Source organism: Callospermophilus lateralis, chromosome 20 (genome assembly GCF_048772815.1).
Source record: "Callospermophilus lateralis isolate mCalLat2 chromosome 20, mCalLat2.hap1, whole genome shotgun sequence".
In the NCBI taxonomy this organism is placed as follows: domain Eukaryota; kingdom Metazoa; phylum Chordata; class Mammalia; order Rodentia; family Sciuridae; genus Callospermophilus; species Callospermophilus lateralis.
In genome coordinates, this window is record NC_135324.1 from 3,245,112 (window position 1) to 3,258,896 (window position 13,785).

The 13,785-nt window shown below is 39.7% G+C and overlaps 1 protein-coding gene across 1 annotated transcript; it reads right to left on the bottom strand.

Moving 5' to 3' along the window:
* Positions 1–382: 382 nt before the first annotated feature.
* Positions 383–12,779, bottom strand: LOC143638398 (uncharacterized). Its single transcript, XM_077106241.1, is given in 5 exon segments — positions 383–562; positions 564–2,131; positions 3,712–3,838; positions 10,455–10,604; positions 12,670–12,779. Coding segments are annotated over 5 exon segments (1,935 nt in total). The 5' UTR covers positions 12,673–12,779; the 3' UTR covers positions 383–475.
* Between the last annotated feature and the right edge of the window lie 1,006 nt (positions 12,780–13,785).

The following is a 13,785-nucleotide window of genomic DNA, read 5'->3' on the forward strand; positions in this document are numbered from 1 at the left end:
GTTGTTATCTAAGGAACATACTTTGGACAAATGCTACTCCACATTTGCTACAGGTATGAGGTCAGAAATTGAAAAATGTGTGAAATTTGAATACAGTCTTGGACACATTCTTTGGGTTTCTATATGCTGTAAATCCTCCAGTGCTTCAAAAATGTTTGATCAATGGCCAAAAGCTTTGCAAAAATTTTTCCACATGTCCTCTCACTCGTATGAATTCTGAGGTGCTGAGTAGGGTGTGAACAACTGTTGGAGACTCTGACACCTATTTTACACTTGTATAATTAATGTGCTATCATCTCTCTGGTGTGAAATAGTGTTGAACTACTGTGAAATAAGGGTTGACTCATCCTTAAAAACACTGATGCAATGTTTTCACTTGTAAAGCTTCTCTCCAGTATAAAATCTATAATGTTTAGTAAGATGTGATCTTCAATTTGAAAAGCTTTGCCATTCTTCACATTTATAGGACTTCTCTCTAGTATGGGTTTTCTGGTGTTAAGTATTGATTTTTGATTAAAATCCCTGCCACATTCTCTACATTGGTAGGGCTTCTCTCCAGTATGAATCCTCTTGTGGCGACTATGCTGAGAGACGGTATTAAAAGCTTTGCCACATTCTTTGCAGGTGTAGGGCTTCTCTCCAGTGTGGATTCTCTGGTGGTCAGTAAGTGACGATCTTAGCCTAAAAGCTTTGCCACATTCTTTGCAGGTGTAGGGCTTCTCTCCAGTGTGGACTCTCTGGTGGTCAGTAAGTGATGATTTTTTAATGAAACTCTTGCCACATTCTTTACATTTGTAGGGCTTCTCTCCAGTGTGGATTCTCTGGTGGTCAGTAAGTGACGATCTTAGCCTAAAAGCTTTGCCACATTCTTTGCAGGTGTAGGGCTTCTCTCCAGTGTGGACTCCCTGGTGGTTAGTAAGTGATGATTTTTTAATGAAACTCTTGCCACATACTTTACATTTGTAGGGCTTCTCTCCAGTATGAATCTTCTTGTGGCAACTAAGATGTGAGATGCGATTAAAAGCTTTGCCACATTCTCTACATTTGTAGGGCTTCTCTCCAGTGTGGATTCGCTGGTGCTGAGTAAGTGATGGTTTTTTATTAAAACTCTTGTCACACACTTTACATTTGTAGGGCTTCTCTCCAGCATGAATCCTTTTGTGATAATTACGCTGTGAGATGCTATTAAAAGCTTTGCCACATTCTCTACACTTGTAGGGCTTCTCTCCAGTATGAATCCTTTTGTGATAATTACGCTGTGAGATGCTATTAAAAGCTTTGCCACATTCTCTACACTTGTAGGGCTTCTCTCCAGCATGAATCCTTTTGTGATAATTACACTGTGAAATGCGAGTAAAACCTTTGCCACACTCTTCACATTTGTAGGGCTTCTCTCCAGTGTGGATTCGCTGGTGGTGAGTAAGTGATGATGTTCGACTAAAACTCTTGCCACACACATTACATTTGTAGGGCTTCTCTCCAGTGTGGATTCGCTGGTGGTGAGTAAGTGATGATGTTTGACTAAAACTCTTGCCACACACATTACATTTGTAGGGCTTCTCTCCAGTATGAATCCTGTTGTGATAATTACGCTGTGAGATACTATTAAAAGCTTTGCCACATTCTCTACACTTGTAGGGCTTCTCTCCAGCATGAATCCTTTTGTGATAATTACACTGTGAAATGTGAGTAAAAGCTTTGCCACACTCTTCACATTTGTGGGGCTTCTCTCCAGTGTGGATTCGCTGGTGGTGAGTAAGTGATGATGTTTGACTAAAACTCTTGCCACACACATTACATTTGTAGGGCTTCTCTCCAGTGTGGATCCTGTTGTGGCAATCAAGATGCGACTTTCTATGAAAACTTTTGCCACACACTTTACATTTGTAGGGCTTCTCTCCAGTATAAATTCTCTGGTGACTTTTTAGGCTTGGTTTTTGATTAAAAGCTTCGCAAACTTGTTTACATATGTGGGGCATCTCTCCAGGGTGTGTCCACTGGTGACAAATAAGATTGGAGCTTTTATTAGAAGTTTTGTCACATTCTTTGCATGGCATATCTCCTGTATGAACACTGTGATGTTGAGTAAAATTCTTGAGTGTGTCGCATTCTTCACATTGGTAGGTCTTCTCTGCAGAAAAAAATTTTTGGTGTTGAGTAAGAGTTGAACAATCTTTTAAGGCTTTGCTAGACTTTTTACATTACAGGCCTTTTCTTCAGTATAAATCCCTTGATTCTTAACAAGTTGTACCTTTCACTAAATGTTTTTCTGCTTTCTTTTAAATTTGTAGGGTTTATCATTGTCATAGTATCTGCTGTGTTTAAAGACTATATTGGCTTGCTCAACATCTTCTAAACTTGTAGTGCTCTCTTTCTCCATACATTCTCTTGTATTCAGCAAGCTCTGCACTGTGATTAAGAGACCTTTCACACGCCTTACACTTGCACGTTTTGTCTTGAATATGAATATTTGGATGAGTAATAGCTTCTGAGCACTGAAGCAAGACTTTCCCACATTTTTCATTTTGGTAAACCCCATTACATTTACATATAGAAGATTTCAATTTCTACATACATGGGCAGAATAAAAGGCCAATCAAGGTAAAATACAAAAGTCACAGACAAAAGAGGCTTAATATTTATCCAAGCAAAAGCACATATAACATTATTGGCAATACAAACAACAGTCATGCATATCTTAATTTGTGAAGGAATTAACTGATATGAGGAAACCCAGTCCATAACATGGATCCTACTGTACAGAATGAAAAAAAGAAAAAGAAAAAACCAACCAACCAATATGTAAATATCCACAGATGTATTATTTTACAAATCCTCTTATTCAACTACAACTTACACCATCTCTCAAAAGAGCAGTCTTTGTCCATCTGACATTCATTCCACGGCAAATAATTTCAGAAAGAACACTGATAAGAAAATTTTAGTGAAAAAAAAATGTACAAATAAGATTAGAGAAACTGACTTATGATAGTAATATATTACAATGGGTGGACCTAGAGGTCTCCAGAAATGTGCAGAAATTTCCTGTAAATAATGAAGAGGGGCTGGAGTTGTAGATTAGTGGTAGAGGGCTTGCCTAGCATGTGTGAGGCCCTGGGTTCGATCCTCAGCACCACATATGAATAAATGGGAAATTCATTAACAAGTAAAAATATTTTTAAAAATGATGGAAGAGCCGTCAGATAATATTGACACTCACAAGGCAAAGGGAGAGTTTTGTTGTTAATTTGAGTGTACAGAGACATTACTGGAGGAAAAGCAGGAGACTAGATAATTTCAAAGCACAAAACACAGGACAGGTTCTTCTATGATGAGAAGAGAAAAAAATCAAAGCTTCTCAAAAATGTTTTCTGCTGGATAACGTCTCAATCAACCTTTGAATTTAGGCTTCCTCCTCTACCTCAACTATGTCCTCTGCTATATGTGGGACATAGTATTTGACATCACTGCATTTCTCTAAGTCAACCATATGTCAAGTGAAGGATGTATATCATGCCAATGAAGGAAAACATTAAGGACGAAAAGAAAGATCATTAACATTTTCTCGTCAGCACCAAGAACTACCCCATCTTTTTTATTGAATGCAAAAATCTGAAACTCATTCTTATGGTGAAGTTCCCAAAAGATCTACTTCAAGGGAAGAAAATTGAATAATGATAAATAGGAATTTTGAGGGAAAGTTATGCTCACCCACAAAGAGCAGGTTGCTGTAGGTCTCCAGAATCACTTCTCTATATAAATTCTGCTGGGCAGGATCCAGGCATTCCCATTCGTCCTCAGAGAAGTCAATGGCCACATCCCCGAATGTCAATGGCTCCTGAAATACAAATTGGTAGATCAACAGCACACGGACCAAACCGTTATTCAGTTTTTATTTTGAATTCAGAGTTAGTAGAACAGACTGTCATGTAGGAGAGTGACTTTAATTATGTAATAAGATACTTTCCATGATCTAATTCAGAGGAAAATACATAAGTCCAAAAAAAGTATATATACTCCATATCAGAGTGAAGTGCAGGATGTATACCATCATCCAAGCACTGAATAAAAGCCCAACTCCTAACTCTTCTACCATCAGTGAATGTGAAATCTGGGGGACATTCCAGATGCAAATCAGACTTGTCAGAGATATTCTCATAAGGTGATTGTGCCCAAGGGAGACAAAAAGAGTGGTAAAAAAGCTTTTGAAGACAGTCTGGTTGCTGTTCTCTCTGCTTTGTGTCCATGAGATAGAATGAGCTCCCCGATACAAGTAGTTTCAAGTATCATCCATGACACATTCCCAATGTGCAAAATATTCATAAAATATTAATGTTTGCAGACATGTAAAGTGACACTTCCACCAACTTGAAATATCTCAAGTTCTATAAGCAGTTCAACGAGTGAATCAATTTGGTGCAATAGAATGAACAATGGGTCACAGAAGACTTCAAGGAGGAGATTAAAAAATTCTTAGAGGAAAACAAGAATACAGACACAACATATCGAAATCTCTTGGACACTATGGAAGCAGTACTAAGAGGAAACTTCATTGCATAGAGTTCATTCATTAAAAGAAGAGAAAGTCAATCATTGATCTCATACTTCATCTCAAAGCCCTAGAAGAACAAATCAACAGCAAAAGCAATAGAAGGCAAGAAATAATTAAAATCGGAACTGAAATTTAATTAAAAGAAACTATTAAACCTTTACAAAAAGTTGGTTCTCTGACAGACCCTTAGCTAATGAAGAGAAGGAGAAGGAAAATTCAAACTACCAGCATACATGATGAAAAAGGCAATATGCCAACAGACACTACAGAAATAGAGAGGATAATTAGAAATCATCTTAAAAATGTATACCCTAATAAAATAGAAGACATTGAAGGCATCAACAAATTTCTTAATTCCTATGATATGCCCAGATTGAATCAGGAAATATACACAATTTAAAGAGACCAATATTAAATGATGAAATAGAAGATGCCATCAGAAGCTCACCAACCAAGAAAAGCCAGGACCAGCTGGATACACAGCCGAGTTCAACAAGACCTTTAAAGAAGAACCTCAAAAACAGCAACACTCTTCAATTTATTTCAGGAAATAGAGAAAGAAGCAGCACTTCCAAACTCATTCTATGAGGCCAATATCACCCTGATCCCAAACCAGGCAGGGTCAAATGAGAAAAAGAAAACTTCAGGCCAATATCTCTAATGAACACAGATGCAAAATTTCTGAATAAAATTCTGGCAAATCGAATTCAAAAACATAGTAAAAAGGTCGTGCACCAAGATCAAGTGGGGTTTGTCCAGGGATACAGGGTTGGTTCAACATATTTAAATCAATAAAGGTAATTCATCACATCAAGAGACTTAAAAATAAGAATCATATGATCATCTCAAGAGACACAGAAAAACCATTTGACAAAATACAGCACCCTTTCATGTTCAAAACATTAGAAAGCCTAGAGATAATAGGAACATACCTCAACATCATAAAGGTTCTCTACACTAAGCCTCAGGCCAACATCATTCTAAATGAGAAAAACTAAAGGCATTCCCTCTAAAAACTGGAACAAGACAGGGATGCTCTCTCTCACCATTTCTATTCAACATAGTTCTTGAAACACTGGCCAGAGCAATTAGACAGACGAAAGAAGTTAAAGGAGTAACTACAGGAAAAGAACTTAAATTAGCACTATTTGCCAACAATACGATTCTATACCTAGAAGACCCCCAAAGCACCACCAGAAAACTTCTAGAACTAAAAAGTGAATTCAGCAAAGCAGCAGGATATAAGATCAACACCCATTAAATAAAGGCATTTCTGTATATCAGTGACAAAGCGTCGAGAAGGAAATGAGAAAAACTACCCCATTTACAGTAACTTCAAAAAAAGAAAACATAAGATACTTGGGAACCAACTTAACAAAAGAGGCGAGAGATCTATACAACAAAACCTACAGAACCCTAAAGAAAGAAATCAAATTCTGCATAGGCAGAATTAATATTATCAAAATGACCACAGTACCAAAAGCACTATACAGATTTAATGCAATTCTGATCAAAATCCCAATGACATTTCTCATAGAAAAAGAAAAAGCAATAATAAAATTCATCTGGAAAAATAAGAGATCCAGAAAAGCTGAAGCAATTCTAAGCAGGAAGAGTGAAGCAGGTGGTATCACTATACCAGACCGTAAACTATACTACAGAGTAATAGTAATAAAAACAGCATGGTATTGGCACCAAAACAGGCTGGTAGATTGACCAATGATACAGAAGAGGGGACCCAGAGACTAACCCACAAAATCACAACTATCTTATATGAGATAAAGGTGCCAAGAACATGCATTACAAATGATGCTGGGAAAACTGGAAATTCATTTGCAAAAAAATGAAATTAAACCCCTATCTCTCATCATGCACAAAACTCAACTCAAAGTGGATCAAGGACCTAGAATTTAAACCAGAGACTCTGCATCTAATAGAAGAAAAAGTAGGCCCTAATCTTCATCACGTGGCTAGGCCCCAACTTTGTTAATAAGATGCCTATAGCACAAGAATTAAAACCAAGAATCAACAAATGTGACGGATTCAAACTAAAAATTTTCTTCTCAGAAAAAAAAAAAAAAAACAATCTGAGGTGAACAGAGTGCCTACATTCTGGGAGTAAATTTTTATCCCTCACACATCAGATAGAGAACTAATGTCGAGGGTATATAAAGAACTCAAAATGCTAAGCACCAAAAAAGCAAATAACCCAATCAAGAAATGGGCCAAGGACCTGAACACACACTTCTCAGAAAAGGACATAGAATCAATCAACAAATATATGGAAAAATGTTCATCATCTCTTGCAATTAGAGAAATGCAAATCAAAACCACTCTAAGATATCATCCCACTCCAGTCAGAATGGCAGCTGTTATGAAGACAAACAACAAGTGTTGCTGAGGATGTGGGCGGTAAGGCACACTCACACACTGCTGGTGGGATTGCAAGTTGGTGCAGCCAATATGGAAAGCAGTATGGAGATTCTTTGGAAATCTGGGAATGGAACCACCATTTGACCCAGCTGTTCCTCATCTCGGACTATTCTCAAAGGACTTGAAAACAGCACACTACAGGGTCACAGCCACGCCAATGTTTATAGCAACACAATTCAGAAGAGCAAACTTTGGAGCCAACCCAGATGCCCTTCAGTGGATGAATGGATAAAAAATATGTGGTCTATATACACAGTGGAATATTACTCAGCAATAATAAAATCATGGCAATTGCAGGTAAATGGATGGTACTGGAGAAGTGAAGTTAGTCAATCCCAAAAAACAAATGCTGAATGGTTTCTCTTACATGAGGAGGCTGACTATAGTGGGGTAGGGAGGGGGAGCATGGGAGGAATAGATGAATTCTCCATCTATTAGAGGGGTGGGCGGGGAGGGGAGGAGGCAGGGGATTAGCAGTGATGGTGGAATGTGATGACATCATTATCCAAAGTACATGTATGAAGACACGAATTGGTGCCAACATCCCTTATGTACAACCAGAGATATGAAAAATGGGGCTGTATACATGTAATAAGAATTGTAATGCATTCCACTGTCATTGTTTTAAATCAAAAAATAAAAATAACAAACACACTTAAGCCTGTGTGAGGATCAAGGAGGAATCCTTTCCACCACTCACCAAGACACTGAATTGCATTGTTGTTCGAGTGCTCAGCTGCAGGAAGAGTGGGAATATATGTGAATTTCAATACCTGATACCCACTGGGATATATCTGGGTGAAATACAAGAGACAGAACATCGATGGTAGGAAAGGGGCAGAAGATCTGGGAGGAAGAAAAAAGTTGTCATGAAAGCAATCGACATCCTCAAGCTCAGCAGGCAGTGCCTGTGATGACAAATGTCAACCCCAGGCTACTTCTTGCCTGCATTAACACAGACCCTCACTTCATGCACGGGGAATACTGGTCATCAGCAATTTAAGAGGTATTTAACCAAATTTAATATCCTACACAACGTATTTTTGCAATGCACATTTTCAATAAAAGTCACACAATTTTTACTTCAATATTGAGTTATTTCATTTCTTTTGCATTTGTTATGATTTTAGAGTCAGCTGGGTAATTTTTACAAAATGACTATTGGATTTTTGGCCTCATCATACTGAACCTGCAGACCCACTGTGGAATATTGTGGTTTTAACAAAATCAAACTTTTCATCATTGAATATTAGCTGTTTTCCCACTTTGTTTCCATTTTGTTTTTCATTTTACTTTCCCCTTTATTTTTACTTTGCAGTGAACAGTTCTTTTGTTATAACTTTCTTTTTTTTTTAAAGAGAGAGATGTGAGAGAGAGAGAGAGAGAGAGAGAGAGAGAGAGAGACAGACAGAATTTTTTTAAAATATTTATTCATTTTTTTTAGTTTCCGGCGGACACAACATCTTTGTTTGTATGTGGTGCTGAGGATCGAACCCGGGCCACACGCATGCCAGGTGAGCACGCTACCGCTTGAGTCACATCCCCAGCCCATAACTTTAATTTTAAATTATTTTTCCTATATTTGTGAATGGATTTATACCTCAATTTTAACACTGCCCATTGCTAATGTGTATAAATTACATGACTTAATGTTGAACATTTAACCCATGACATTACTGAACTAATTTAGGTCTTATGTTTCTTTAGTGCATGGAAATTGCTTAGAAATATTATAGAAATAAGAATATCATCTGCATGTGCTATTTGACTTTTGATGTATAAAATGCTGTTCAATATTCTCAGAACAATATTTAGAAGTCAGGAAATCATACTTTTTCCTTTTTCTAAAACTAAATTGTGAAACACTTAGGTTCTCACCATTAAATATGAAAACAGTTCATAGCTGCCCTTTAGTGGATTGAAAAAGAATTGTCCTCTGGTCTTCATTGGCCATAGGTTGTACAATAAATGACATAGGTATGTAATCTGCCAAAAGCTTTTCTCTGTCAAAATGATTTTTTGGAAACTGACCATATTGTCCCTCTTGGTCATGAAGTCCATTCTTTTTGTTGTTACTCTCAGTTTGCTAGGGGTTTGAATATCTGGGTCAACATCTACAGGAAGATGGTCTGCCATTTCTATTCTGATGCTGTGTTGTCTGGTAATTCTGGCCTCACAGGAAGAATTAGTCCATTTTCTTCTATTTTTAGATGTAATCATGAATTACTGGTACTGATTCCTTATTACATGTTTGGTAGAAATGAACTGTGAAGGCGTCTTTTTAAAATATGATTGCTGTTTGGATTTTTGGTGGGTTGATTTTTAGAGCTGGGTTTTTGCCAGATTGGCCTCACATCCCTTAGCCCAAATCCTCCTCCCATTGTAGCCTCACAGGTAGCTGGGACTAGGGGCGTGTGCTCCCAAGATCAGCTTTTCAGCTGCTCATAAAAATATCTGCAATTAAGTGAAATGTTAATTTGTAGGTCTACTTTATATTTCTTCACATCTGGGTCTACTAATGTTTTCTATTGATTCCTGAGGTAATTTTCAAAGTTGATGATTATCTTGCAATTTATCCATATGTTGTTGTTTTCCAGGTTTGAAACTTTCTTGGCAATTAAGATGGAACAATGAGGAAGCATAATGTGGGGAAATGAGAACCTGGCATTTTCTGAATTGAACAATGTCTCAGGATGCCCTGAGCAGGATGCAGAGTGTGCACACATAATCCTCTGAGATAAATGAAGAAAAAAAGCTAAAGCAAATTATAATTTTAGTTAGCCTAATTAACAATCTTGAGTAGCTTTTATAAGTCTTCACACACTTGTTTACTTTTTAGGGGAGAATCTAAGTATTTTACCATATTTAAATTAGATTATTAAAGGTTTATTTTTTATTTTTTGGTGAGTTGTGTAAGTTTCATATATTTTGGATGTTGAGCTTTTACCAGACATGTGGCTAGCAAAGATTTTCTTTTACCCACAGTCTAGTTTTACATTTCATTGATTGATTCCTTTGCTGCATAGAAGCATTTTTAGTTTTACATAGTCTCACCTATCTCTTTGTTTTTCCTTGCACATTCTCAACATATTCTATTTAAAACCATTGCTGACATGAATGGTAAAGAATTCTTCTCGTTTTCTTCTGGAATTTTTATGACTTCAGGTTATATCACAATGAGCTATAACCACATGCTTGTGGGCTATTCTCAAAATGTAGGTAGGTAGCACATACTCAGAGGATATGCAGAAAAGGAAACACGTGGACATCCTTGCCAGGAATATAAATTTGAATCGATATTTTAAAAAACTATAAGGGTTATTTTTCAAAAAATTAAAACTAGAGATGCCATATGACCCAGACATTTTGTTGAGAATATGCCTGTATTTTTCAGGGTTCTTCAGAAAATGAGAATAAAATACATAAAAATGGATGTGTGTATAGAAGGGAGCTTATTATATTTACTCACATAATCATGGGAGGAATAGTCACCAAATGTTTGCCTGCAGGATGGCAACACTGGGAAACTGGTAACCGCTTGGTCCAAGATGCTGGAGGCTTCATAATGTGAGGAATCAAATGAAGCAGCTGTGGTCCAGGACGGAGGCCTTAAAAGACCCTGGTAGATGAAAAAACAAATAACCCAATCAACAAATGGGCCAAGGACCTGAACAGACACTTCTCAGAAGATATACAATCAGTAAATATATGGAAAGATGCTCATCATCTCTAGCAATCAGAGAAATGCAAAAAAAAAAAAAAACCTAAGATATCATCTCACTGCAGTTAGAATGGCAGCTATTATTAAGACAAAGAACAATAAGTGTTGGAGAGGATGTGGGGAACAGGGACACGCATACACTACTGGTGGGACTGCAAATTGGTGCAGCCAATATGGAAAGTAGTATGGAGATTCCTTGGAAATCTGGGAATGGAACCACCACGTGACCCAGCTATTCCTCTTCTTGGAATTTACCCAAAGGACCTAAAAACAGCACACTACAGGGACACAGCCACAGCAATGCTTACAGCAGCACAACTCACAATAGCTAAACTGTGGAGCCAACCTAGATGCCTGTCAGTGGATGAATGCATAAAAACAAATTTGGCATTTATGCACAATGGAATATTACTCAGCACTAAAAGAGAGTAAAAACATGGCATTTGCCAGTAAATGGATGGAGTTGGAGAATATTATGTTAAGTGAAGTTGGCCAATTCCAAAAAAACAAATGCCAAATATTTTCTCTGATATATGGGGGTGACTCACAGTGGGGTAGGGAGGAAGAGCATGGGAGGATTAGATTAATTGTAGATAGGGCAGAGGGGTAGGAGGGAAATGGAGGGGGAAGGGGATTAGCAAGCATGGTGGAATGTGATGGTTATCATTATACAATGATCTGGTCGCCATCATTATTCAAAATACACGTATGAAGACTTGAATTGGGTGTCAACATACCTTACATACAAAGAGAGATGAAAAAATGTTGTATTTATGTGTATTAAGAATTGTAATGCAGAGCTGGGGATGTGGCTCAAGCGGTAGCGCGCTCGCCTGGCATGCGTGCGGCCGGGGTTCGATCCTCAGCACCACATACAAACAAAGATGTTGTGTCCACCGAAAGCTAAAAAATAGATATTAAAAATATTCTCTCTCTCTCTCTCACTCTCTCTTTAAAAAAAAAAAAAAGAATTGTAATGCAGAAAAATGAGTACATGTATAATGGCATAAGTTGACATGAATATTCTTTATATACAGAGATATGAAAAATTGTGCTCTATGTGTCATAAGGATCATAATCCATTCCACTGTTATCATGTATTTAAAAAAATGATAAAAACAATATATAAAATTAAATCATGACCTAAAAAACATCGTTAAAAAAAAAGAAAGAAATTGTGAGATAGGATGCAAGGGGATCACAATTGTGAAGCTGACCCCAGCAACGGAGTGACACCCTGCCTAAATCAAAATAATAATAATAATAATAATAATAATAATAGGCAGTAGTAATTTTTAAAAATTAAATTAAGAAACAAATTAAAAATTTAAATTTTTAAGTAAAAATTTAAAAAGGGCTGAGGATATAGTTCAGTAGGACACCCTGGAAATTCCATCCACAAATAACCATTTCTGGCACCTTTTTTTTTGCCCTATTGCATACAGTTTGGCCAATACTACGAAACACCGTGTCAGTGTTCGGTGGATGTCACATAAATGTCCCATTTCACATATAGGCATATTTTTAAAGGGACACCTGCAGAGTTTGAAAAAAAAAATGCAAACACAGATCAGCACATAAGAGACTGAATGATGAAACCCTCCTCGTCCGGACGGCCGCTCCCCCAGGTTCACCTAGGACCACCCCATCAACGTGTCACCACGGTCCCTCCCGGGAAGAGGCGGGCACCGCGCTCCCCGCCACAGAGGACCCGAGCAGGGGCTGAGGCTGCCCAGGGGTGGGGAGGCCGCGAGGGGTGTCCGCCACCGTCACGCTCCCCACCCGGCTGGCCCGGGGGACTGAGGGGCGCTGTCCCCGAGGGGCTCAGCCCGCGGCCGCAGAGAGCGCCCGGAGTCGGGTCGGCAGCTCGGGCTCCCGCCACAGCCGTCCCGCGGGTCGGCCTCCCCGCCCGGCCACCTCCCGAGCCTCCCTGTCCAGGCACCAGGGGCCGCCGCACACTCACCATCTCCGGGTGCCCAGCCGCTAAGCCTGCCCTGGGGAGCTTCGGCCCCTGAATGGCAGGGCCACGCGGGGTCCTGGGCAGAGAGAAGCCCGGAGTCCGACTGCAGGAATCTGAGGCGCAGCGGGGACGGCGGAGAAATAAATCTCTTCCGGATCGCGGAGGCCCGCCCCCTGCTCGCTGGCTGCGCTCAGGATTGGTCAGCGCTCAGGATTGCACAGCGCTCAGGATGGCACAGCGCTCAGGATTGGTCAGCGCTCAGGATGGCACAGCGCTCAGGATTGGACAGCGCTCAGCACGGGGGCTTCTGATTGGACAGGGCGTCCGTCAGTCTCCGCCCTCCCCAGCCTGAGCTCCTAGAGCCTTCTTTCTGAGTGACAGGCGGCTGATATCAGCTCCGGGGTTAAAATGCCTACATTTTTAAGATCAGTTACAAATGGGCCCATGGTAACAGCTGGCAGGGGGAGGAAAGAAAGGGGAGAAGAAGCTCTCCCCTTCTCAGGTGTTGTCCTTGAAGGGTTAACTTGCCCAGAACAGTGAAAGCAAAAGCTGCTTTTCTGTGAACTGCTGCAGACTGGGAACTTCTGGGCCCCTCCCCTTGCATGCTGGGTATAAAACTCTGAAACTCCCTGAACTCGGGGTTCAGGGGGATTGATGGATGACAGCAAAAGCTGTGCCCTCTGAACCTGGCTGCAGCCCAGTAAAAGCGTTTCCTGCTGTCTGCGGTGCCTGGCCTCATTTGTCCCTACAACATTTTGGAGGGGCACATACAAACGTAGCAGCCGCAGTGCTGGTTTGTCAGAGAAGAAACGCACAGGCTCAAGCAACAGGTGATCACTGCAGCCTTTGTGGGACAGGCTCAAAGAGCCCTTTGCCAAAATTTACCATCCTAGAGGGCTTCACTGAGAAGTGTGCTGGTGAGCTGGTGAAGGTGGCCACCACAGTTTTCATCGATCGAGATCCAGAGACTCAAAGACAGGCAGCCCAAAAAGATGAAGTGGAGGATGGATCTTCTTACAGCGGCCCTCACCACAAACCCAGAGGTCACTCCAAGGTGGGGGGGCAGGTCTCACTAGAACAAAGCCAATGGTCCAAATGTTCATAAGGAAAAAAAGTGTG